This window comes from Jaculus jaculus, chromosome 5 (assembly GCF_020740685.1).
Source record: "Jaculus jaculus isolate mJacJac1 chromosome 5, mJacJac1.mat.Y.cur, whole genome shotgun sequence".
Lineage (NCBI taxonomy): Eukaryota > Metazoa > Chordata > Mammalia > Rodentia > Dipodidae > Jaculus > Jaculus jaculus.
Window position 1 is genome coordinate 103,576,125 of NC_059106.1, and position 27,600 is coordinate 103,603,724.

Sequence of the window (27,600 nt, forward strand, 5' to 3'; positions counted from 1 at the left end):
TCTCCAGCCCTAGCCCATTCTTATAATGAAGTAAAAATAAACAAGGTGGAGAAGGTATAAACACCAGTTTGGTTGCTCTGGATCCTTAAAAGTGATCTTGGGCACCAGGCTGTGGAATTCCCATCTTCCAAACCTGCCATGCTCAAGAGAGCCTCTGAGGATAGTAGAAATATTGGGGACTGGTATTAACCTGTTTCTCCAGTGAAAGTTGTTACTTGGAGTGTGTGTATGTGTGCCTGTGTGCAAGCATGCCTGATTGTTTGTCCTGTGATGGCAAGGGAGAAGGGCAGTGAAGGGGACATTTGACAGGAGGTAGAGAAGCATACAGGGGTCCTTGGTAAGCCATATGTGTTCTTGGTAGCTCCCTGGACAGCTCATCTGCCACTCTGTACCCCAGCATAAGGAAATGAGTTGCCTGGCCAGGACTTGGTTTTGGGAAGGCAGAGAGTGAGGGATGTCTTCTAGGACCACTCTTAGGTATGGGCATCAGCCACCTGCTTCAGTATGGGTGGGAGCAAATGATATAGGGACCTTCTGTCACAAAGAGCCATCCAAGTTTTTATTGGGATCTTCAGGCTCTCACTCTGGGCTATGTGCCCCTGTGATCCAGGTGGGGAAAGAATCCAAAAGAGGGAAGGCAGAAGCTGTTAAGGTCCATGTGTCAAAGCAGGTCCTGCTCTGGGCCCACAGAGGCTGAGGGGGTATAGGGTCCACATGTGGGCAGCCTTTCGCATACCCAGGCATCCAGGTGACTGCGACCAGAAAGCATCGTTCCACTGGCCAGAACTCTGCATCATCACACAATCCTCCCCTTGATCTCCGATGTTGGGCTCTCCTGGATGCCAGTTGCTGGAATGAAGAATTTATGGTTAGAGGATGGGATGGGGGAAGACAGCCTTTGGCTGCAGCCATCATTTGTGGGTCTGTATCTGGGCACTCCCATTTCCATACCTTCTTCCCTGTAGCTCAAGACCCATCCTTCCAATCTGCTGTGTGTGTGTATTTTTCATGTTTAATGCATGTTCACATGTGGGGGTGCACGTGTATGGAGGCCAGAGGTTGGTGTTGCTTTTCAACTTATTTACTGAGACAGTGTTTCTTACTTGATCCCAGAACTTGGTGACTCAGCTAGTCTAGCTAGTTAGCTTGCCCTGGGAACCCCCTGTATCCACCTCCCAAGTGCTAAGATTACAGGCAGGCCACCATGCCTGCCCAGCATTTACATAGGTGCTGGGGGGATCTGAACTCAGGTCCTCATGTTTGTGTGGCATGTGCTTTACTGACTGAACCATCTCCTCAGACCCCATTATGTGCTCTAGCTCCCTCCCTTATTCTCTGTTTTTGTTGTCTATGGGCTGAAGAGACACACTTCAGTCCTGGCCCCATGGCTCCCTCCCTTGCAGCCTCACTTCCTTCATCCTTCCTACAGGACCTTTACCCTGAGACCTAGGCTCCTCCCTGAATGACTGTTTCAGGGACCTTCCTCCATAGCATTCCCACTTCCTCACTTGTCTCCAGAAGTCCCCCTCTCACCTATAGTTCACAGGGCTCCCATTCATCCATATGAAATCCCCCTCCACATCCAGGTCTTGGAGGCCTATCCATGAGCCTTTCTTGTTTGTGTGTTTCATCAGAAAGTCCTAGGGAAAGATGTTCGTGGGGGTCCTTTGTCTACTCTGACCCTCCATGATCATCTCACTGCCCACTGTCTCTACAGAGCCCATAGCACCTGCTCCTCCTGGCTGTGGATGGTGACCAGCTGTCCTTCCAAATCACTACAGGTGAATCAGGCCTGGATCCACTGCCTTCGGCCCTTGCCAAAATAGTAGCACTTTTTTTGGAAACTGAGCCACTTCTCGGGACATGTTTTGCATGCAGAACCTATCATCACACAGAGAAGAGAGGTTCAGGCACACTGTGGTAGGCACTATTGTGGGACTCAGACAGAGTGGGCAAGGTGCATGGTAATGTCTCCTGGAGTCACCCACAAGTCTGGGATGAAAGAAGACCCTGTCCCCAGCCTAAGATGGTTCTTCAAACTGTCATCCTTACTGGAGATATGATATGACATGATACCAGTTCCATGGTGGATGTTATCTGAGCAAACAACAGATAGATACAGCAGAATGGCAACTGTCATGAACATCACCAAAAATGACTCAATCAGAAAAAAACAAAACAAAAAAAAAAACAAACTGAGACATAGCCAACACCAGCCACTCCTAAGACACTACATGAGTATCTTGAGAATTACACAGTAAACATTACCTCTTCACACATCTCCAGTGCTATGTCTCTGAAAAGACTTCAGTCAACATCACCATCATGATCATCACCTCACACAGCTAAGCCACTAAACCATTGCCACACATACTTCAGCTACCAATACTACGCCAACACAGACATCAGGCACAATCACTGTCCCCCAGAGTACATCAGCCACCATCACCAAACTTATATACACCTAAGTTGCCATCCCTGCACACACCCCAAGCTGTCACCCCTTCCCTGCACACACCTCAGCCACCAACCCCATCCCCACATACACTTCAGCCGCCACCCCGTCCCGCACACACCTCAGCCGCCACCCCCATCCCCGTGCACACCTCAGCCGCCACCCCGTCCCCGCACACACCTCAGCCACCACCCCCATCCCCGTGCACACCTCAGCCGCCACCCCTTTCCCACACACACCACAGCCACCACCCCTATTGATAGAAACACCTCAGCCACCACCCCATCCCCGCACACACCTCAGCCGTCACCCCAACCCCGCACACACCTCAGCCGTCACCCCGACCCCGCACACACCTCAGCCGCCACCCGTCCCTGCACACACCAGCCGTCACCCCTTCCATACACACACCTCAGCCTTCACCCCGTCCCCCCACACACCTCAGCTGTCACCCCCTTCCCAGCACACACCTCTACCGTCACCCCGTCCCTGCACACACCTCAGCATCCACCCCGTCCCCACACACACCTAAGCCGTCACCACATCCCCACATACACCTCAGCCGTCACCCCTTCCACGCACACACCTCCGCTGTCACCCCGCCCCGCACACACCTCAGCCATCACCCCTTCCTCACACACACCTCTACCGTCACCCCGTCCCTGCACACACCTCAGCATCCACCCCGGTCCTCACACACACCTCTGCCGCCACCCCGTCCCCGCACACACCTCAGTCGTCACCCCCTTCACCGTACACACAGCAGGTGTCACCCCGTCCGTGCACACACCTCAGCCGTCTCTCCATCTGCGCACACACCTCAGCAGTCACCCCGACCCCACACACCTCAGCCATTACCCCGTATGCACACACACCTCAGTCATCTCCCCATCCGCGCACACACCTGAGCCGTCACACATTCCCCGCACACACCTCAGCTACCCCCCCCCCCGTCCCCACACACATCTCAGGCACCACCCACAGTCCCCGAACACACCTCAGCCGCCACCCCGTCCCCGCTCACACCTCAGCCGCCACCCCGTCACTGCACACACATCAGCCGTCACCCCATAACCTGCACACAGCTCAGCCGCCACCCCTATTGACAGACACACCTCAGCCCTCACCCCGTCCCCGCACACAGCTCAGCCGCCACCCCGTCCCCACACACACCTCACCCGTCACCCCTTCCATGCACACACCTCAGCCGTCACCCCGTACCCCACACACCTCAGCCGTCACCCCGTACCCGCACACACCTCAGCCGTCACCCCGTACCCGCACACACCTCAGCCATCACCCCCTTCCCCGCACACACCTCAGCTGCCACCCCCTTCACCTTACACACAGCAGCCCTCACCCCGTCTGAGCACACACCTCAGCCGTCACTCCGACCCCGACACACCTCAGCCGTAACCCGTATGCACACACACCTCAGTCGTCTACCCGTCCGCGCACACACCTGAGCCATCACACATTCCCCGCACACACCTCAGCCGCCACCCCTATTGACAGACACACCTCAGCCGCCACCCCGTTCCCGCACACACCTCAGTCCCCACCCCCTTCCCCCCACACACCTCAGCCTCCACCCCTAGTCCCCACACACACGTCAGCCACCAACCATATTGACAGACACACCTCAGCCGCCACCCCTTCCCCGCACACACCCCAGCCGTCACCCATCCCCGCACACACCTTAGCCGTCACCCGTCCCTGGACACACCTCAGCTGTCACCCCGTCCCCGCACACAGCTCAGCCGTCACCCCCTTCCCTGCACACACCTTAGCCGTCACCCGTCCCTGGACACACCTCAGCTGTCACCCCGTCCCCGCACACAGCTCAGCCGTCACCCCCTTCCCTGCACACACCTTAGCCGTCACCCGTCCCTGGACACACCTCAGCTGTCACCCCGTCCCCGCACACAGCTCAGCCGTCAACCCCTTCCCTGCACACACGTCAGCCGTCACCCCATCCCTGCACACAGCTCAGCCCTCAACCCCTTCCCCCGCACACACCTCAGCCACCACCCCTATTGAAAGACACACCTCACCCGCCACCCCTACCCCGACAGACACACCTCAGCCATCACCCCGTCCCCGCACACACCTCAGCCGTCACCCCTTCCCCTCACACACCTCAGCTTCCACCTCATCCCCGTACACACCTCACCCACCACCCCTATTGACAGACACACCTCAGCTATCACCCCATCCCCGCACACACCTCAGCCGTCACCCCGTCCCCATGCACACCTCAGCCATCATCCTGCCCCGCACAGACCTCAGCAGTCACCCCTTCCTCGCACAGACCTCAGCCTCCACCCCGTCCCTGCACACACCTCAGCCCTCACCCGGTTACCCCACACACCTCAGCCGTCACCCCCTTTCCTGCACACACCTCAGCCGCCTCCCCTAGTCCCCGCACACACGTCAGCCGCCAACCCTATTGACAGACACACCTCAGCCGTCACCCCGTCCCCGCACAAACTTCAGCCGCCACCCCTGCCCAGAACCCATCTCAGCTGCCACCCCTGTCCCGGCACACACCTTAGCCACCACCCCCTCCCGCACACCCCTCATCCGCCACCCCTGTTCCCGCACACACCTCAGCCATCACCCCATCCCCGCATACACCTCAGCCACCCCACTGGTCCCCGCACACACCTCAGCCACCACCCCCGCCCCCGCACACACCTCAGCCACCACCCGGTCCTTGCACACACCTCAGCCGTCACCCCTTCCGCACACACACCTGAGCCGTCATTCCATCCCCGCACACACCTCAGCCGCCACCCCCATGCCCGCACACACCTCAGCCGTCACCCTGTCTCCGCACACACCCCAGCTGTCACCCCGTCCCCACACACACCTGAGCCGTCACACCTTCTGCGCACACACCTGAGCCGTCACTCCATCCCTGCACACACCTCAGCCGCCACCCCCATGCCCGCACACACCTCAGCCGCCACCCCCGCCCCCGCACACACCTCAGCCATCACCCCTTCCCCGCACACACCTCAGCCGCCACCTCATCCCCACACACACCTCAGCCGTCACCCCTTCCGCGCACATACCTCAGCCATCACCCAGTCCCCGCACACACCTCAGCCATCACCCCTTCCCCGCACATACCTCAGCCACCACCCGGTCCTTGCACACACCTCAGCCGTCACCCCGTCCCCGCACACACCTGAGCCGCCACCCCTTCTGCGCACACACCTGAGCCGTCATTCCATCCCCGCACACACCTCAGCCGCCACCCCCATGCCCGCACACACCTCAGCCATCACCCTGTCTCTGCACACACCCCAGCTGTCACCCCATCCCCGCACACACCTCAGATGCCATCCCTGTCCCTGCACACCCTTAGCCACCATTACCACTTCTATACAAATTTCAGCCACAGCACCATCTTCTTTACTTTCTTTCCTCCTTCCCCTCATCTCCCTCCTCTCTCTCCTCTATAGCTAGAGATCGGATCAGCGACTTCTGTATGCCAAATACCTGCTCTATCACAGAACTACATTTCTAACCCTAAATCAAGTTTTCCTAATATTCTCTGTAGGACAGGTTCTTGACAATTGATAGCTTTGTTCAGATTATTATTTTTTAATTTTTTGGTGGCTTGGGATCCACAATAGCTTGAGCTGGATGCATTTCTTGTCCAGGAATTGGTGTCTATTTCAACTTTATGGATGTGAATCATTAAAATAGGCAAAGTGAATTAATTACTGGGCTCGTAAATAAAAACATGAAGGGTATGTCGGATGTGGCAAACACTTTTAGCCCTGTCTACTTAGGAGACTAAGGCAGGAGGATTTCTTGATCTCAGTTGTTTGTAGTCAGTCTGAAGAACATAATGAGACACTGTCTCAAAGAAAATGGGGAGCAGGATGGAGACAGGAAGAAAGTGTTAAGAGACAGAAGAGAAGGAGAGGGAGATGGGAAGAGAGAAAGGAAGAATAAAGAAAGAAGGAAAGAAAAGGAAGAAAGGCCAAAGAAGGAAAAAGAAGAGAGACAAAAAGTGAGGAAGGAAAAGACAGGAAGAAAGAAATAAAAGAAAAGGTAAGAAAGGCTGGGAGTGGTAGTGCACACCTTTAATCCCAGCATTCGGGAGGCAGAGGTAGGAGGATTGCCATGTCTGAGTCCACCCTGAGACTACATAGTGAATTCTAGGTCAGCTTGGGCTAGAGTGAGACCCTATCTTGAAAAACAAAACAACCTCCCCCCAGAGAAAAGAAAGAAAGAAATTTTGGGAAAGGTATCCTGGCTGATTGTCACATCATCTAAACACAGCTGGAACAGTGTTCAGACCTGAGGCCCAGGACCAGATTTGATTTTGTAGGAGGAGGGGGCTCAGGGAAAGTGTGGGAAGTGAGAGGGATCTGTGAGTCCATGGGAGGGGACTTCTTTACACTGAGCAAAGGTCCTTCCTCTTCTCTTACCCAGCTGTGAGGCAACTGGGGTTTCCCACAAGTAGAAGAAGAAAACCAAGGGTAAGGGGTGTGCAGGTGTAGGAGGGCAGCACTGTAAACTGATTCCTACTCCATATTAAGGGCAACCTTGGCCTGTTCTACTGCCTGTTGGCTTCCTGTGACCAACACTGCCTCTATCTCCGTCCCTGGGGAAGATATCACTGTCCCATCTCTTATCACTGGATGTGTCAAGTCTACAGTGGCTCTTGTGGTGAAGAAATCCCAGTTTTGAACACACCTCCCACTGAGCCTATCTGGGCAGAGGACAGATAGGGCAGCTGGTGATGGCCAATGGGCAAATACTTTATTCTGCAGTAAGAAAAAGTATGGGAGCCCCAAATATCAGCAGAGGGAAGCAGCTGGAATCAGACAGAGCATTCTTTTTTTTAAATTTTTATTAATATTTTCCATGATTATAAAATATATCCCATGGTAATTCCCTCCCGCCCCACCCCCACACTTTCCCATTTGAAATTCCATTCTCCATCATATTACCTCCCCATTACAATCATTGTAATTACATATATACAATACCAACCTATTAAGTATCCTCCTCCCTTCCTTTCTCTGCCCTTTATGTCTCCTTTTTAACTTACTGGCCTCTGCTACTAAGTATTTTCATTCTCACGCAGAAGCCCAATCATCTGTAGCTAGGATCCACATATGAGGGAGATCATGTGGCGCTTGGCTTTCTGGGCCTGGGTTACCTCACTTAGTATAATCCTTTCCAGGTCCATCCATTTTTCTGCAAATTTCATAACTTCATTTTTCTTTACCGCTGAGTAGAACTCCATTGTATAAATGTGCCACATCTTCATTATCCACTCAGCCATTGAGGGACATCTAGGCTGGTTCCATTTCCCAGCTATTATAAATTGAGCAGCAATAAACATGGTTGAGCATGTACTTCTAAGGAAATGAGATGAGTCCTTTGGATATATGCCTAGGAGTGCTATAGCTGGGTCATATGGTAGATCAATCTTTAGCTGTTTTAGGAACCTCCACACTGTTTTCCACAATGGCTGGACCAGATTGCATTCCCACCAGCAGTGCAGAAGGGTTCCTTTTTTTCCACATCCCCGCCAACATTTATGATCATTTGTTTTCATGATGGTGGCCAATCTGACAAGAGTGAGATGGAATCTCAATGTAGTTTTAATCTGCATTCCCCTGATGACTAGTGACGTAGAACATTTTTTTTAGATGCTTATATGCCATTTGTATTTCTACCTTTGAGAATGCTCTATTTAGCTCCATAGCCCATTTTTTGATTGGCTTGTTTGATTCCTTATTATTTAACTTTTTGAGTTCTTTGTATATCCTAGATATTAATCCTCTATCAGATATATAGCTGGCGAAGATTTTTCACATTCTGTAGGTTGCCTCTTTGCTTTTTTCACTGTGTCCTTTGCAGTGCAAAATCTTTGTAATTTCATGAGGTCCCAGTGATTAATCTGTGGTTTTATTGCCTGAGCAATTGGGGTTGTATTCAGAAAGTCTTTTCCAAGACTGATATGTTGAAGGGTTTCCCCTATTTTTTCCTCTAGCAGTTTCAGAGTTTCAGGTCTGATGTTAACGTCTTTAATTCATTTGGACTTAATTCTTGTGCATAGTGAGAGAGAATAATCTATTTTCATCCTTCTGCAGATATATATCCAGTTTTCAAAACACCATTTGCTGAAGAGGCTGTCTCTTTTCCAATGAGTATTTTTGGCATTTTTATCGAATATCAGGTGGCTATAGGTACTTGGGATTACATCTGGGTCCTCTATTCTGTTCCACTGATCTACATGTCTGTTTTTGTGCCAGTACCATGCTGTTTTTGTTACTATGGCTCTAGTATAGGTTAAAATCAGGTCTGGTGATACCACCAGCCTCATTTTTGTTGCTCAGTATTATTTTAGATATTCTAGGTTTTTTGTGATTCCAAATGAATTTTTGGATTGTTTTTTCTATTTTCATGAAGAAAGCCTTTGGAATTTTGATAGGGATTGCATTAAATGTGTAGATTGCTTTAGGTAAGATTGTCATTTTCACAATATTAATTCTTCCAATCCAGGAACAAGGAATGTTTCTCCACTTTCTAGTGTCTTCTGCAATTTCTCGCATGAGTGTTTTAAATTTCTCATTGTAGAGATTCTTTACTTCCTTGGTTAGGCTTATTCCAAGGTACTTCATTTTTTTTTTTTTTTTTGATGCAATTGTGAATGGGAGTGATTCTCTGATTTCATCCTCTGTGTGTTTGTTGTTAGTGTATATGAAGGCTACTGATTTCTGTGCATTTATTTTGTATCCTGCTACATGGCTGCAGGTTTTAATCAGTTCTAACAGTTTGCTAGTAGAGTCTTTAGGGTCCTTCATGTATAGAATCATGTCATCTGCAAATAATGATAACTTGATCTCTTTCTTTCCAATTTGTATCCCTTTTATGTGTGTCTCTTGCCTTATTGCTATGGCTAAGACTTCCAAAACTATATTAAATAAAAGTTGGGACAGTGGACACCCTTGTCTTGTTCCTGATATTAGTGGAAAAGCTTCCAGTTTTTCCCCATTTAGTAATATGTTGGCTGTAGGCTTGTCATCAATAGCTTTTATTATATTGAGATATGTTCCTTCTATTCTCAGTCTTTGTAGGACTTTTATCATGAAAGGATGTTGGATTTTGTCAAATGCTTTCTCTGCGTCTAATGAGATGATCATGTGATTTTTGTCCTTCAACCCGTTTATGTAATGTATTACATTTATGGATTTGCGTATGTTGAACTATCCCTGCATCTCTGGGATAAAGCCTACTTGGTCAGGGTGAATGATCTTTTTGATATACTCTTGTATTCTGTTTGCCAATATTTTGTTGAGAATTTTTGCATCTATGTTCATGAGGGAGATTGGTCTGTAATTTTCTTTTTTTGTTCTATCTTTGCCTGGTTTTGGTAACAGGGTGATGCTGGCCTCATTGAAGGAGTTTGGTAGAATTCCTTCTTTTTCTATTTCCTGGAAAAGCTTAAGAAGCAATGGTGTTAGCTCTTCCTTGAAAGTCTGGTAAAATTCAGCAGTGAATCCATCCAGGCCTGGGCTTCTTTTAGTTGGGAGATTATTGATAACTGTTGAGATCTCCATGTTTGTTATAGATCTATTTAAGTGATTAATCTCATTTTGATTTAATTTAGGTAGGTCATATAGATCAAGGACATCATCCATTTCTTTCAGATTTTCATACTTTGTGGAGTATATGCTTTTATAGTATGTCCCTATGATTTTTTGAATTTTTCTGGAATCTGTTGTGATGTTACCTTGTTCATCTCTGATTTTATTAATTTGTGTCTCTTCTCTCTTTCTTTTGGTCACATTTGCTAAGGGTTTATCAATCTTGTTTATCCTTTCTAAGAACCAACTCTTTGTTTCATTAATTCTTTGGATTGTTCTTTTTGTTTCTATTTCATTAATTTCTGCCCTAATCTTTATTATTTCTTCCCGTCTACTGATTTTTGGTTTGCCTTGTTCTTCTTTTTCCAAGGCTTTAAGGTGAAGCATTAGGTCGTTTACTTGCGACCTTTCTAATTTCTTAGTATAGGCACTTAAGGCTATAAATTTACCTCTTAGAACTGCCTTCATTGTGTCCCAGAGATTTTGGTATGTTGTGTTCTCATTATCATTTGACTCTATACAATTTTTGATTTCCTTTTTGATTTCTTCATTGACCCACTCATCATTTAGTAGTGTATTGTTTAGTTTCCATGATTTTGTGTATGCTCTATAGCCTTTCTTGCTACTGATTTGTAGTTTAATTCCATTGTGGTCAGATAGAATGCAAGGAATTATTTCAATTTTCCTGAATTTGTTAAGATTTGCTTTGTGTCCTAATATATGGTCTATTTTAGAGAATGTTCCATGTGCTGCTGAAAAGAATGTATATTCTGCAGTCTTTGGATGGAATGTCCTGTATATATCTGTTAAGTCCGTTCCTTCTATGACCTCATTTAGTCCAGATGCCTCTCTGTTTATTTTTTCCCGGGATGACCTGTCAATTGATGAGAGTGGGGTGTTAAAATCACCCACCACCACTGTGTTTGGTGTTATCTGTGACCGTAGTTCTAATAGTGTTTGTTTGACGAATTTGGGAGCCCCCATTGTTAGGTGCATATATGTTTAGGATTGTAATGTCCTCCTGTTGGAGTGTGCCCTTAATCAATATAAAGTGACCTTCCTTATGTTTCTTGACTAACGTTGGACTAACATCTACCCTGTACGATATTAGGAAAGCAACCCCTGCTTGTTTTCTGGGCCCATTTGCTTGAAACACCGTCTTCCAACCTTTCACCCTAAGATAATATCTATCCTTTGTAGAAAGGTGAGTTTCTTGGAGACAACAAATTGTAGGATCCTGGTTTTTAACACAGTCTGCAAACCTATGTCTTTTCGTTGGGGCATTGAGACTGTTGATATTAAGAGATATTATTGAAAGGTTTGTATTTATGTTTGCCATTTTTTTTTTTTGTGGTTCTGGTTCTACCTGTGCTCTCTTGTGTTAACTAGTATTTGAGTATTGCTTGTTTTTTCTAGGTTCCTTATATGTGTGCTTTTCCTTTTCTTCAGCATGGAGGATTCTATCAAGTATTTTCTGTAGAGCTGGTTTTGTCTTCAAATACTCCTTTAACCTGCTATTGTCATGGAATGTCCTTATTTCTCCGTCTATTTTAATGGATAACTTTGCAGGGTAAAGTAACCTTGGTTGACAGTTGTTATCTTTGAGAACTTGGAATATATCACTCCATGCCCTTCTGGCTTTAAAAGTTTGTGTTGAATAATCTGCTGTAATCCTGATGGGCTTGCTTTAGTAGGTAACTTGATTTTTCTCTCTAACTGCTTTCAATATTTTTTCTTTGGTGTGTGTGTTTGGAAGTTTGATTAAAATATGGTGAGGAGAGGTTCTTCCTGGGTTTTGTCTGGCTGGGGTTCTAAAGGCTTCCTGTATCTGCATTGGCACCTCTTTCCCAATTTGGGGGAAATTTTCTTCTATGATTTTGTTGAAGATACCTACTATGCCTTTGGAGTGGAGTTCTTCTCCTTCTAGTATGCCTTAAATTCTTATATTGGATATTTTCATAGTGTCCCGAATATCTTGAAATTCCCACTCATACTTTTCTTTAAGTTTGTCTTTCTCTTTGTTGGACTGTATTAGGTCTGCCACCTGGTCTTCTAGCTTAGATATTCTGTCCTCTCCCTCATCCATCCTACTGGTGAGATTTTCTACAGAGTTTTTTATTTCATTAACTATTATTTCATTGCTAGTAATTCTGACTGGTTTTTCTTTATTATTTCTATTTCCTTATTTATGTCTTGTATTGCCTTCTTTATTTCATTAAATTGGTGTCCTGCGTCTTCTTTGATTTCCTCTTTGATTTCTTCTTTGAATCTTTTGATGTGTTCTTTGACCTCTTTGAACATATTTATATTCATTCTTTTTAACTCTTTCTCAGGTGTTTGCTCTAACTCTTTCTCACTGGAAGACATTTCTGATGCATTAATACTTTTAGGTGAATTTTATCATCTTGCTTTTTAGTGTTTCTTGTGTTATAATGTATATATTTTTGCATCTTGGATTAAGTTAATGCTTGGATTTTCTAGCTAGCTGGCTATTCTTAGCTGTATCAATTGATTTGATGTAATATATTTTCAGGGTAGGACCTTAAGGTGTTAGGTGTGGCTCTTAAGACTCTCAGAGTATCTACAAAGATGTTCTTAGGGGTTGAGTTTCTCTGCTATAGGAGTATTCAAGCAGGCTGAGTGGAATAAAATACAGGTAGTTTCTAAAATTTAACTAAACACTGTATACATTCAATCAAAAACAGCCCCAAGTATGTATGCAAGAGTAGTTATTATAACGACCAAATCCTCTATCAACAAATAGGTTAAGTTTTCTGGTCTGTTGAGGGAACCAAGTCATCTTGTGACCAAGTGAGACCCTTCCCTGGTGCAATCCCAGTTACCTTGGATGATGTTGGTCTCAGTCAAGTTGCTGCCTAGGTCGTCGGGCTGCTCTTCTGATTTCTGGAGCTGGGCACTTGCTTTTCCTGCGGGGCAAACTGAGCCTGGCAAGTGTGGCCCTGCAGATCAGCACCCCTGTTGCTGGAACTGCTGCTACTCAAGCAGCTGGGTCTGTAGCCCCTGCTGCTGAAGGTGCTGCTGCTGGACCCACCGCTTCTGCTGCGTCTGCTGCTGCTGGAGCCGCCACTGCTAGAGCCATCACTGCTGCTGAAGCTGCTGCTGCTGTGTCCACTGCCGCTGCTCCCACTGAAGCTGCTGCTGCTGAGTCTGCTGCTGCTGCTGCTCCTGGGTCTGCTGCTGCTGGGTCTGCCGCTGCTGCGCCTGGAGCTGCTACTGCTGGGGCTGTTGTTACCGGTGCCAGAGCCACTGATGTTGCTGCTGAACTCTGCTCCTGCTTGGGTCCCACTGTCAGCTCAAGTTGGCGTGGCCGTGTCCGGGACCACTGGTCTGTTCGCTGGAGCTGGGCTCAGGTGGTGGGGGAGGGGAGGGAGCCACAGCTGCTCTGGTTCTCTCACTGCTCCACATGTTCCTCTACCTTGTGGTCTGCTCCTCCGTTGCTCACTGCCGCTCTCCCTTGATGTGTCTTGAGTTGCGGAGAGCGCCGGTGTGAGGGGAAGCTCATGTACCTGGCTTTTCCTGCGGCTGAAGCTGAGCTTGGCAGCTTTCTGGTGCACCGCCACCGCGGCGGTTGGCCGAGCTGTCGGAGCCACTTTTGCCGGCCTGTGCGGGCTCTGGATCTCTCCTACTTCTCTACTGCCCCTTCAATTTCCTATACACCTCACTTTTTAGTAAACGTTTGTATTTTGCTGAGTTTTTTTGGTTTTTTTCCCCCCTAGGCTGCTTCGGCGTCGTACCTACGCTGCCATCTTAACCGGAAGTCTAGAAAGAGCATTCTTTTATGTCCCCATTGATCCTGGTCTTACCACACACTTAGATTTATCTACATAGTCATACAAACCTTACTGCAGACTTTTTGTCCCCAAATGACACTGTGCCACACAAATGTGCAAGCATGCTACTTCATCTCACACACAATGTGCAACGTGCATATGCACTTATACATCATCACCCAACAGACTGACAAACTCATTCCTGTGTGTGTGTGCGCACGTGCGTGTGCACGCATGCACACATGAGTGTGCCAAAGGACAACCTTGGGTATCATTCCTCAGGCATTGTCCACCTTTTTTGAAGCAATCTCTCATTGGTCTGGAGCTCATTAGATTGGCTGGCCTATGAACCTCAGAGATCCACATGTCTCCAACTCCCCAGCACTAGCATTTATAAGTACTATACGACCATACTAGGTCTTTTTTTTAATGTAGGTTCTGGGAATCAAACTCATGTCCTTGTGCTTGCACAGCAAGTACTTTACCAACTGAGCTATCTACCCAGCCCCAAACTCACCTTTTGATACTAGTATCTCCACCCACAGCTTTGCCACCTCTTTCTGGAGTCTCTCCAGCAAATCTGAGGTTGTATGCCTCTCATTCAAGCCTTGAGGGAACAGTTAGGGTGCAGTGTTCAGAGACTGGCAGCATCTTCACACCCCCACACATAATTTATCCTTTCTCCCTGGCCCCTCTCAAGTCTCACTCTGCGATTTGATGTTGTTCAGATCCTCTTGGAGTCTGCCCAGGTTCCAGGAGAGCTGAGAGTCTGATGGAGTTAATAAAATAGGGATGACCTCAGAGATGGGCACAAGGTCCTTGATCCTGGCTGACTGTTTTGTGGTCTTCGTGGCTCTGAGGGATTCCCACATCTAATCTCAATTCCTATAATCTATTCCATCCCTCTTTCCTCCCTCTTTCTCTAGCTCCCTCCCTCCCTCTTTTCTTCTTTCTTTGTGTGTATGTATGTGTGTGTGTGTGTGTGTGTGTGTGTGTGTGTGTGTGCGTGCATGTGCACGTGTGCGTGCTGTGACACACATGTGAGGTCAGAAGACAACCTTGGGGTGTCTGTCCTTACATCTCACCTTGTTTGAAACAGGATCTCTTTTGTTTGTTGCTGCTTACAATGCCAGACTAGCTGGGCTGTAGCTTCTGGGTTTCCTGACTCAGTCTCCCATTGCCTTCAGTACACTGGGATGCATGTGCTACTTGTGCCAGGCCTTATTTGGGGAGGTCTGAATTCCAGTGGTCAGGCTTGAGTAGCACTTTCAAGCACTGAATTATCTTTCCAGGCCCTCTGTCATTTTTTGTGTGGTGTGTATGTGTATACGGTGTGTACGAGTGTTCACATGTTTGTATGGGTGTGGGCACAAGTGCATGTGTGTGCAGAGATTAATGTTGGGTATCTTTTTCAAAATCTTTCAACTTTATTTTTTATTCTATTTTTAATCTTTTTTCAATTTTATTTATTTATTTATTTGACAGAGAAAGAGGGAGAAAGAGAATGGGCATGCGAAGGCCTCCAGCCACTGCAAATGAACTCCAGACACTTGTGCCCCCTTGTGCATCTGGCTAACATGGATCCTGGGGAATCGGTCCTTTGGCTTTACAGGCAAATGCCTTAACCACTAAGCAATCTCTCTGGCCCCTTTTATTTTACTTTTGAGAGAGAGAGAGAGACAGAGAGAGAGAGAGAGAGGGAGAGAATGGGTGCCCCAGGGCCTTTCAGCTGCTGTGAACAAACTCCAGATGCATATACCCTTTGTGCATGTGTGACATTGCAAGCTTGCAACACTTTTGAGTCTGGCTGCACTGAACAAGCATTTTTAGGCTACTCAGGAAAGTGCCTTAACTGCTAAGGCATCTCTCCAGCCCAACTTTATTTTTTGAGCCAAGACCTCTTACTTTATTCAGAGCTCACTGATTTGGCTAAACAGGCCTCAGGGGTCCTGTCCCAACCTCTCCATCATTGGGTTTACAGGCGTACCTAGCTTTTTAACATGGGTGCTGGAGATCTGAGCTCAGGACCTAATTCTTTTTTTTTCTTTCCCTTCTCCCCCTCATTCTTTTCTAACGTTTTTTTGGTGTGTGTATGGCATGACTGTGTGTGTGAATATGTGCAATGGTGCATGCATGGAGGTCAGAGGACAACCCTAGGTCCTTGCTTTACACCTTGTGTGAGTCAGGGTCTCTGTTGTTTGCAGCTGTGTGAGCCAGGCTAGCAGGCCCATGAATTTCCAAGTCTCCCTTCTCTGCCTCCTTTCTCATCATTGGTGTGCTAGGATTACAGATAACCACTATAATGTCTGGCTTTTATGTAGTTGCTGGATATCCAGGCTCTTATATTCACTCTTCTGTGGCCGCTGCTTTATCCACTGAGCCATTTCCCCAGATTTCTTACCATGAGATTTCATTTGCTTCTGTTCAGTTTGGAGCTCTTGCATATTCTGGGATATCTGAGCAGCTGCTTATAGAGCAGATGAACTTAATGAGAAGCAGGTCCTCAGAGCATCCTCAACTTCCTCCATCCTCCTCCTAGCCTCTTCTGGTCCAGACATTGTGTATCCATGGTCTTCCCAGCCCTTCCCCCCTCTTATTTCACATTCCACAGAAGGCTCACCTTGGGATTTCTGGACCATCTGGTCATTTTGATAGTTTTGCAAGTCTTTGGAAACCTGAGAGACTGGGGCAGCAGGAGAAAGACAAGGTGTTTCCAGGGCCAGGCATGGCGGCACACACCTTTAATCCCAGCACTCAGGAGGCAGAGGTAGAAGGATCACCATGAGTTTAAGGACAGCCTGAGACTACAGAGTGAATTCCAGGTCAGCCTCGACCAGCGTAACATCCTACCTTGAAAAACCAAAACCAACCAACCAAACAAAAACCCACAAAGGTGTTTCCAGGAATCACAAAGATCTTTCCTTTCCTTTTCTTTCCTTTCCATTCCTTCCCTCTCCTTTTTCCCCTTTCCTTTCCCTCCCCTCCCCTCTCTTTCTTGGCCAGGATCTCACTAGGTAGCTCATACTGGCCTCAAACTCCCTCCACCCACTCCCTAACCTCTTCTGGCCAGAAATTGTATAGCCATGGTCTTCCCAGACCCTCTACTCTACTCTACATAGGAGCTGACTGGCTCGCCTTGGGATTTCTGGGCCATCTGGTCACGTTGACATTTTTGCAAGTCCCTGGAAACCTGAGAGACTGGGGCAGCAGGAGAAAGAAAAGGTGTTTCCAGGAATCACAAAGATCTTCTCTCCTGTCCTCTTTTCTCTTCTCCCTTCTCTCCCCTCCTCTTCCCTCCCTTCTCTTTCTGGGACAGAGTCTCACTATGTAGCTCAAGCCAGCCTCAAACTTGTTCTTCCTTTCCCCCCTTACTCCTCTTCTTTCCCTCTCTCCTTTCCTCCCCTCCCCTCTTCTTCTCTTCTTTTCTTGGAGACATGTATCCTGGACTGGCCTCAAATTCCCTGTGTAGCCAAGGATGATGTTGAATGTCTAACCCTCATACCTCTTGAGTGTGGGAATGACTGGCATTCAGGGTACCTAGTTTATTTGGTGTTAAGGATTAAATCTACGGCTTCATGTATGCCAGGAAAACTACCAACTGAGCTACATATCCAACCCAGAAGGCTTTCCCCACCCATGTTCATTTAGCTAGCTCACAAACCTAAAGTCACATCCATATTTACATACAGATGAGGAAACTGAGGGGTGGTTTTGTAACCCTTGCTGTTTCACATGTATTAGTTATCATGTGACCAGGCACTTTTCCAAACTTGCTGGTGTTTCTCTATTTCTTACTGGGATAAGGGGGTATATCATAGGATGTTCCTTGGCTTTTAAGGGGCAGGGAGAAGACACTGAGGCAGCTTCACTGTGATCAGTGGTATAAAGCATACAAGAATAGATCATCCAGCGGGGCATGGTGGCACACACCTTTAATCCCAGCACTTGGGAGGCAGAGGTAGGAGGGTCGCCATGAGTTCGAGGCCACCCTGAGACTACATAGTGAGTTCCAGGTCAACCTGGGCTACAGTGAGACCCTACCTCAAAAAATAAAAATAAAAAAAAGAATAGATCATCCACCCTGTACCTTAGGCTGCCCACTTTGGCCCCTCATACCATTCTGGTAAGCAGCTCCTTCCAACTGTTTCAGACTCTTCACTGTGTCTCAGTCTGGGGATGGTTAGGGAGAGGAGAGGACAAAGAGGGAGCTTAGGTGTCTTCACACCTAGTAATAGCTGGGGATAGAAGTGTGGGTGGAACCAAAGGAGATGCTGAATAGTAGGGTGAGTGGGGGGAGTATCAAAGTGGGATATAAGAAAGGGAAATGGGACTCAAAAGAGGATTAGGGCTCCCCAGGAATTGAGATGGGGACCTAAGGGAAACAGAGGGCCCAGTAGTTTTAGGAGCTGGGGAGGAGGCTTGAGGTTGTTCTTACGCCACAGGAGAAGCAAGGTCAGCAGGCCAGCCCACATTGCTGTGGTCAGCAGCCCCAATAGCTGTGTTCCCTTCTGGCAGCAACACTTCTTGGGAGGCTCCCAGAATCCTACTGGGGGCAAGGGAGGAGCAGTCATGGGTTCAGAGAAAGCTGGGCTCTAATTCTGCCTATTCCTCCATTACCCAGAGAATCAACATCCCATGTGCTTGTCCAGAGCCCTAACTGAACTAGATGGTCTTTAGGAACCCCAGATCCTTTTGCCTATATAGCTATTGCTCAGTGCCCCATATCCTCTCTGTGCCTGTCTGTACAATGTGTGCTTCAGCCTGGCTCTCTCCATTTCTGGTGTGTGCATCTTTGAATCTGTCTTTCTGGCCTTTATCCTGTCCAGCCCAATGTCTGCTAATGTTCCAGTAGGCAATGACTTCAGCCTAGGTAATTTCTGAGAGACAGACTTGGGGCCAGAAGCAGAGATCTACCCTTCTCTCTGCAATGCTGGGTCCTCCAGCCTCACCTCCAGAAAGCTGGGTCTTAACTTTCCTGGTCCTTTCTGACCTTTCAACCTGTATCCCTATTTCTTGACCTCAAACCTCTACTCTGGGACTGGGGAGATGGCTCAGCAGTTAAAGGTACTTGATTGCAAAACCTGCAGGCCCTGGTTCAATTCCCCACTACCTACATAAAGCCAGATGCACAAAGTAGTACATGCAGAAGGCTCTGATGTGCCCATTCTCTCCCCACTAAAATAAATAAATATTTAAAAAAGTTCTACTCTGATGTCTGTCTCTAACCCCCAAGCCCCTTTCCTAACCACCAGATCAGTGGGTAAAGTGCTTGACTTGCAGCCATGTGGACCTGAGTTGGATCCCCAGAACCCATTTAAAATACTAGGTGTAAACCAGGCGTGGTGGTGCACGCCCTTAATCCCAGCACTTGGGAGGCAGAGGTAGGAGGGTCAATGAGAGTTCGAGGCCACCCTGAGGCTACATAGTTAATTCCAGGTAATCCTGGACCAGAGTGAGACCCTACCTTGAAAAACAAAAACAAAACAAAACTAAAATACTAAGTGTAGTGGTGATTGTTTGTAATCCCAATCCTGTGAGGTAGACATGGGAGGGTCCCTGGTGCTCACTGGCTAGTCAGTATATCTCACTTGGCAGGCCAGTGAGACATCCTATTTTAAAAAAAGGTAGCAGGTATCTGAGGAATAACACCCTGGCATTCATGTATATTTATGGACACACAGACACACACGCACATGGCACCAGGTCCTGTTTTTTGCTCCATATGCAATCCTCTTCCCCAGGTATCAATCCCAACCCCTGGGTGCCCAGAGCTGTACTTTGATGCCTTCTTGTGGGCTTCCTGTCTTCACCTTGGCTTTGAGAACTCATCATGCCCAATTCCACTTGCTCCAAGTTTCCATTCTACTTGGCCTCAATCAAACTCACAGCTGCCCAACTGGGGCTGCATTTTTGTTAGGAAGGAGTTGAGTCACAGAAGCGAGAGGTCTCCAAGTTTTTCTCTCCCACCTGGCTATGTGCCACTAGGGTCAGTTGAAGCTTTCTGCCCCCTCCACATCACCTCCTTCCTGGCTTTTAGAAACTCTCCCTCCTTTGGGCTTAGGAGATTGTTTAATTGGTAAAGTGCTTTTTTGTAAGCATGGGGATTTGAGGTTGAATTCCCTGAACCCCTGTAAAAATGCCAGATGGTGTATGCTTATAATCTAAGTTCTAGGGAGGTGGAGACAGGTAGAGACTAACTAGTGTAGTTTAACTGGTGAGTTCCAGGCCAATGAGAGACCCTGTCTCATAAACAAAGCACAAAGCCAGCAGACAGTGTTCCTGAGGAATGACACCTAAATTGTCCTCTGTCTCCCTACATGTACACATGTGCATCCACACACACACATGCATATATACAGACGCATTAAAAAACAAACCTTGGGGACTGGAGAGATGGCTTGGCAGTTAAGGCACTTGCCTACAAAGCTTAATGTCCCAAGTTTGATTCCCCACTACTTAATCAAAGCCAGATGCACAAAGTGGCACATGCATGTGGAATTCTTTTACAGTAGCTGGAGGCCCTGGCACACTCATTTTTTTTCTCTCTCTCTGCTAAGAGTGGGGGTTGAGGGTAGAGGATAGGGGGACATGGTGGTGCACACCTTTAATCTCAGCACTCGGGAGGCAGAGGTAGGAGGATTGCTGTGAGTACGAGGCCACCCTGAGGCTACATAGTGAATTCCAGGTCAGCCTGGGCTAGATTGAGACCCTACCTTGAGAAACAAAACAAAACAAAACAAACAAACAAACAAAAAACAGGAAAAAAGAAAAGAAACTTGGTAGGGAGTGATAGAGGAACTGAGAAGTCCCCAGCCTCTCCTTGGTAAAGCAGGAGATGCATGTCCTTGTTTTTACTAGCATCTGCACTCAACAATTCACTCAACTGTGGATAGGCTTTCCTCCATGCTTGATTTTGCTTGGATTCCCTCAGTGATGTGGTACTCACTACCTGCTGAGGCAGTTCAGTCAATGGGTTGTCATCACAGCAGTGACCTAGGTTTCACAAGGGTTAGGACCAGGTTTCAGTTCAGTTACCAGGACAGGACAGCATCTGGGACCTAGGGTATCTGTTTAGTTCAGAAGCTGAAGCGAATGCTGTGGTAAGCTTGGAGGTACATTAGTGTCATCTTAGTAGCCTGACCACCAGCCAAGCCACCCAGAACCAGGCCCATGGGCAGTGCACAGGAGCTCAGTAGATGTACACCTGTGTAATGTTGGCAAGTGTTTTAACCTGGAAACATCTTCATTTGTAGATAAGTGTTATTTTTGTGTGTATGTTTGTACTGTGCATCATGTATGTATGCATGTTTGTATGTGGGCACACATGGGCTCAAATGAGGAGGTCAGAGGTTGATATAAGATGTCTTCCTCAATCACTTCCCATCTTTTTTGTTGTTGTTGTTTGTTTGAGGTAGGGTCTCATTGTAGCCCATGAGGCTGACCTGGAATTCACTATGTAGTCTCAGGGTGGCTTCAAACTCACAGTGATCCACCTACCTCTGCCTCCAAAGTGCTGGGATTAAAAGCATGGACCACCATACCCGGCTCCATCTTTATTTAAAAAAATATTTTATTTATTGTCTGGGTGTGGTGGCACACGCCTTTAATCCCAGCACTCAGGAAGCAGAGGTAGGAGGATTGCCATGAGTTTGAGACTACATAGTGAATTCTAGGTCATCTTGGGCTAGAGAGAGACCCTATTTTGAAAAACCGAAAAAAGAGAGGGTAGGAGGGAGGGAGGGAGGGAGGGAGGGAGGGAGGGAGGGAGGGAGAGAGAGAGAGAGAGAGAGAGAGAGAGAGAGAGAGAGAGAGAGAGAGAGAGAGAGAATGGGTACGCCAAGGCCTCTAGCCACTGTAAATGAACTCCAGACATATACGTCACCTAGAGTGCATCTCGCTTTACATGGGTACTGAGGGAATTGAACTTGGGTCCTTAGAATGTGCAAGCAAGTGCCTTAACCACTTGAGACGTATCTCTCACTGATTGTGGAGCTCACTGATTTTGTTTAGATTCACTAGCCAGGAAGCCCCAGGGATCCTCCTTGTCTTGGCCTCCCCAGTGAAAGAATTATAGATGAATGCATTTTATGTGGGTGCTAGGGATCTGGACTCAGGGCTTTATGTTTATGCAGCAAGTATTTTACCTACTGAGCTGTCTCATACCCAAGGAGTCTTTTGTTGCAGGATGGTGGTGGCCCTATGTAAACATGTCCAGTTTTTATTATAAGTATGTCCCCAGCTCTGTGAGTAGTCTGTGCAGCTTCTGCTGAGGCTTCTATTTTTCTGAGCCCCAATGTTTCCCTCTGTAAAGTGGGATGATGATAGTGATGTCTATGGGGCTTTCAGCATGGAACTGGGTCTTTAGTTCTTAAAATGTTTATCAGGCATCTATGCTGTGTTCCTTCTTGCTGTGGTATTCTCCTCTGCCAGCTCAGAGTCCTGTGACTTTTAAGCACTCCATATCACAGAGCAAGACTAGTGATCACCCTTTCTTTCTATGTGATCATAGGCAGGTTGCATGCCCTCATTGTGCCTTGGGAACATGGCTTGGGGCAGTTAGCCTCTAACCAGTGTTAGTTCAAACCAATTCTTCCACCATCAGGGGAGAAGGACAGAGGTGTCGCCATCCTAGGAGAATAGACATATCTGAGCCCAGGTTGTCTAGGCTTGGATATGAACTCAGGCTAGATGCATGGCTTAGTTTACTCATTTACAAATGGAATGTGCAGCAGTGTGATTCCATTTATATGTCAAACACCTAATAATTTTTCAGAAAACCCACTCATAGGGTGCTGCCTAGCCTTGCTCAGTGGAAGCAAAGCCACGGAAGGTAAGTCATGTGTCCACCTCACATAATGATGACACTGGGACATTTGACCTGTAACCTGGACACTCAACCTGAAGCATTCTCACATCCTGCTATTTTTTTTTTCATCTGAGAAATCCTGCCCCCAGCTGTAACCTTCCATGTCTTTTTATAATTCTCCACAATCAGCTCCCAGCTTATCCAGTGAGCTTGTGTTCTCTACTCAGTCATGCCTAATGGCCAGCTCTAACTAGTCCAAACTTGACATCCTCACACCTCTTGATTCAGTCCACACTATTGATCCCACTTGCTTGCCAACCACCCCCTTCATTGGCTTCCTTCTCTGGTATCTTATTCCTGGAGGCTTAGTGCAAGGTTGTTTCTTCCAAGGAGCTGTTCATGTTCACTCATGGCCAGCTCCTGACACATACACACATGGACAGAAACATAAACACACAGGCTCACTGTACAATCACACAGATACATCTACACACACACACACACACTCACACACCAGTGTACACAATCCACACATAGTCATAGACTTTGAGTTTGGAGCCTTCCCCTGTCCTTTGGGTATGCTGAAGACAGTCAGAGAAGCTAGCAGGGCTATTGCAGAATGATGGTTTCAGTGGCATGAGACATTTCTCTTCTGAGGGCAGCTTGTTGTTGGCTTCTGTTTTCACAGACATAATTATGAGCTTGCCACCCGGATAACTATAGCACATATGGTCTTTTCTGGTGTTCCCCAGAACTCAGGGAAGTCCACACTATTATTACCTTCATTTCTCAGGTAAGTGGTCTGTGTGAGAACCAGTAATGCTAACCTTTGTGCTATGAATATGGAAGGAAGGAAGTGGTATACTATGATTTGCATCAGGGTTAAGGTGAACTCTTGTGCTAGTACTTGGGAGGAGAAAAGGGGGAGAGAGAAGGGAAAAGTGAGGAGGAGGGAAAGAACAGAGAGGAGCAAGATAGGAGTGGGTAAGGTATGGGTGAAGAAAAAGGAGAGCCAGGCAGAGGAGAGAGAGGAGGCAAAAAGGAAATTCAGAAAGATGGAAAAGAAAAAAAAAAAAGGAGTAAAGAGAGGAAGAAGAGAGAAAGAGGATTGAAACAGAGACAGAACAGAAAGAGAAAAAGGGGGAAAGGAAGAAGGGATGGAAAAATACTTAGTTCAAACATTCACAATTATAGCCAGATGTGGTAGAGCAAGCCTGTAACCTCAGCACTTAAAAGATAAGGCAGGAGTACTATGAACTCAAGGCAAACCTAGGCTAGTACCCCAAATATTGCGACCTTTGTGGTGTGGCTTAATTTGGAAGCGACATAGAATTGAAAATAAGTGTCAGTGTCTATACATAAAAAGATTCAATTTTAGCTGGGTGTGGTGGCATATGCCCTTAATCCCAGCATTTGGGAGGGAGAAGTAGGAGAATCACTATGAGTTGAGGACAGCCTGGAACTACAGAGTGAGTTCTAGGTCTGCCTGGGCTAGAATGAAACCCTACCTCAAACACAAAAAAAGATTCAAGTTTTGCAACCACCCTAGAAGGTCAATGTTTTGATGATCCATGCTGTCTTGTGGATGAAGGATGTGAAACAGAGAGGTGAAGTAACTTGTCCAAGGTCACATAGCTTCTAAAAAGCTGCATTTGAATGTAGGCAATGTGGGCAGACACTAACCTGATACTGTACTGTTCAAGGTTCTCTAGAGGAACAGAACCATAGAATGGATATATATGACAAAGAGAATTTATTAAACTGGCTTATAGGATATGGGCTGGGAAGTCCAACAATAGCTGCCTGCAGCTTGGAGAGTCTGAGAACCAGTAACTGCTCAGTCCAAGAGGCTGGATGCCTCAGCAGTCCTAATCTGGCACCGAAGGCCTAAAGGATTCCTGGAGAGCTGCTGATCTTCAGTCCATATTGGAAAGCTGATGAATTTGGGTTCCAAAATCCAAGAAGGATGATACACACTGACGAGGAGCATGGGCAGCCAGGCACAAGGCACTGTGTTCTCTCAGAGCTTCTTTATATAGAGTCCACCACTGGAAGGCCTACACACTCTGAGGAAAGGTCTTCCTCTATCAATCCTTCCTGGAAACATCTTCACAGACCTGCTCAAGAGTCTTATTTATGATCAGCAAAATCACTGAGAAATCAAGGTGGTGATGAGCAGAAAACCATCTCCCTGTAGCCCAGCAAACTGAAATCTGGAAAAAGCTGCACTGTATGCAGTCTTATGGGAGACAGAAGTCATCAGCGGTGAAAACAGTGGACACTGGAAACCTCAAGTCTGGCCAGACAGGCCAAATGTCTGAATGAGTGCAATAGTGGCATGTCTGCTCTGGGGGAAATGAGCTGCTCTCTAATTGGACTGAAGGTCCACTCTATGGGAGGGAATACATGCCTGGTACTGAAAACCAAATCAAAAGCCTATGGCAGGAGAGGTCATGAGTCTTAGGGATATAAAGCCTGCTCTTGTCTGAACAAATGCATATATTACTCTCACCAAATTGCCCTGAAATCACTACACTTAATGTTCATACTCATGTATTAATGTTGCTCTTACTTCTGGTTAGAGAAGCTTCTCATTTAAGATGGCAATGACCACTGGGATGGCCCAAAAGGCAACACAGTACTGAGAAGAAGGGACAGAGGAATATCCAGAACTGAAACTCTCACACCCTCCAAGGCTCAGGGTCCATTGTGGAAGAGGTGGTGGAAAGAATGTAAGAGCCAAAGAAGGGTACCACTCCCTACATACAACTGTCCAGACAGAATTTGGCCTCAATATCCAAGACCTCGCAGTACCTAGCAATTCTTACACAAGACCCTCATAATAGGAGAAAAAGATGATGACATCAAATTGAAAGAGAGACTAATGAAGAGAGGGAGGGGATATGATGCAGAGCAGAGCGATAAAGTAGAAAGTGGAGGAGGGGAGAGAAGGGAAATACCATGGTTTGTTGTCTGTAAGTATAGAAGTTGTCAATAAAAATATTACAAAAAGGCTTTTACGTAATTTACTTACTCAAGTCTCTTACTTAATTCCTGATCTGATGAAGTTTACAAAATAGTCTAACCATTATACTACCTAACCACCCATTAACACAGACCTCTTGTTACTTCATCTACTGTTATTCTTAAAAAACATTTTTTTAAATGAGAGAAAGGATGTGTGGTGGTTTGGTTCAGGTGTCCCCATAAACTTAGGTATTCTGTGTGTTAGATTCCCAGCTGATGGAGATTTGGGAATTAACACCTCCTGGAGGGAGTGTATTGTTGGGGGTGGGCTTATGGGTGTTATAGCCAGTTTCCCCTTGCCAGTGTTTGGCACACTCTCCTGTTGCTATTGCCTCCTTATGTTGGTCAGGGGGTGATGTCCACCCTCTGCTCATGCCATCGTTTTCCCCTGCCATCATGGATCTTCCCCTCGAGCCTGTGAGCCAAAATAAATCTCTTTTTCCCAGAAGCTGCTCTTTGTTGGGTGATTTCTACCAGCAATATGAACTGGACTGTAACAGGATGAGAGAGAGAATTGGCACGCCAGGGTCTCCAGCCACTGCAATCAAACTCCAGACATGTGTGCCACCTAGTGTGCATATGTGACCTTGCACTTGCGTCACCTTATATATCTGGCTCAGGTGAGATCTGGAGGGTCAAACATGGGTTGTTAGGCTTTGCAGGCAAGCATCTTAACTGCTAAGCCATCTCTTCAGCCCTAAATATTTTATTTTTATTTATTTGAGAGAGAGAAGAGACAGCACACGCCAGAGTCTCTAGCCACTGCAAATGAACTCCAGATGCATGTACCACCCTGTGCATCTGGCTTATGTGGGTACTGTGGAATTGAACCTGGGTTCTTAGACTTTGCAAGCAAGCACCTTAAACACTAAGCCATCTCTCTAGCCCTACTCTATTATTTTGCCTAAAACATGTCTCCTGATTCTTAGTTAGGGAATGTCCCTTTCCACACTCCCACTCTTGCTTGGGCCTCTTCTTTTGATGCCTAAGTCCCCATGTCCTCCTCTTAACCAGGGCTGGGCCAGACTGAGCAATCCACTGGGTGGAACTGAGGGTCCTGGCAGGAACCACGCTGCCTCACTGGTCAGTCTGAGCCAGGTAACTACCATTACTTATCTGCTGAGTAAATGACTCTGGTGGCCTGAGATACTCAGTTGTCCTTTTCAATCTTGAGCAGGACTCATGGTTTTAAGAGATGCTGTGGTGGTTAATTTTGTCATCCTGATGGAATTTAAAATCATCATGGAAACAAATCTCTGGGCACTCTGAGATTAAATGAGGTTAAATGAGGAAGCATGAGTCATTCCTGGGGGTCCTGAACTAAATAGAAAGGAAGAGGGCTGGAGGGATAGCTTAGTGGTCAATGCATTTGCCTGCAAAGCCAAAGGACCCAGGTTCAATTCCCCAGAACCCACATTAGCCAGATGCACAAGGGGGCAAATGTGTCTGGAGTTCTCCCTAGCATGCCCATTCTGTTTCCCTCTCTTCCTCTTCTCTGTCAAATAAATAAATAAAAATTTAAAAAATTAAAAATTAAATAATAAAAGGGGAAGAACGGGGCTGGGGAGATGGCTCAGTGGATAAAGCACTTGTAGCACAAGCATGAGTACTTGAGTTCGTAGTACAGCATCAGGTTAGTGCCTGCCCGCATTGCCTACATTCAAATGCAGCTCTTTAGAAGCTATGTGACCTTGGACAATTACTTCACCTCTCTGTGTTTCACATCCTTCATCCACAAGACAGCATGGATCATCAAAACATTGACCTTCTAGGATGGTTGCAAAAATTGAATCTTTTTTTGTTTGTGTTTGAGTTCAGATCCTCAGAACCCACCTAAAAACTCACTGCTGCTGCAGGAGCCTGCAATCTCAGTGCACCTAGATCAAGATGGGAGGCAGA

The 27,600-nt window shown here is 46.9% G+C and overlaps 1 protein-coding gene across 1 annotated transcript; it reads right to left on the bottom strand.

Moving 5' to 3' along the window:
• Window positions 1–661: 661 nt before the first annotated feature.
• On the bottom strand, window positions 662–19,697 carry Fcer2 (Fc epsilon receptor II). The gene is given in 11 exon segments (XM_004661582.2): window positions 662–748; window positions 750–849; window positions 1,534–1,640; window positions 1,730–1,881; window positions 14,386–14,475; window positions 14,575–14,637; window positions 16,270–16,332; window positions 16,489–16,551; window positions 17,985–18,038; window positions 18,304–18,411; window positions 19,679–19,697. Coding segments are annotated over 11 exon segments (906 nt in total).
• Between the last annotated feature and the right edge of the window lie 7,903 nt (window positions 19,698–27,600).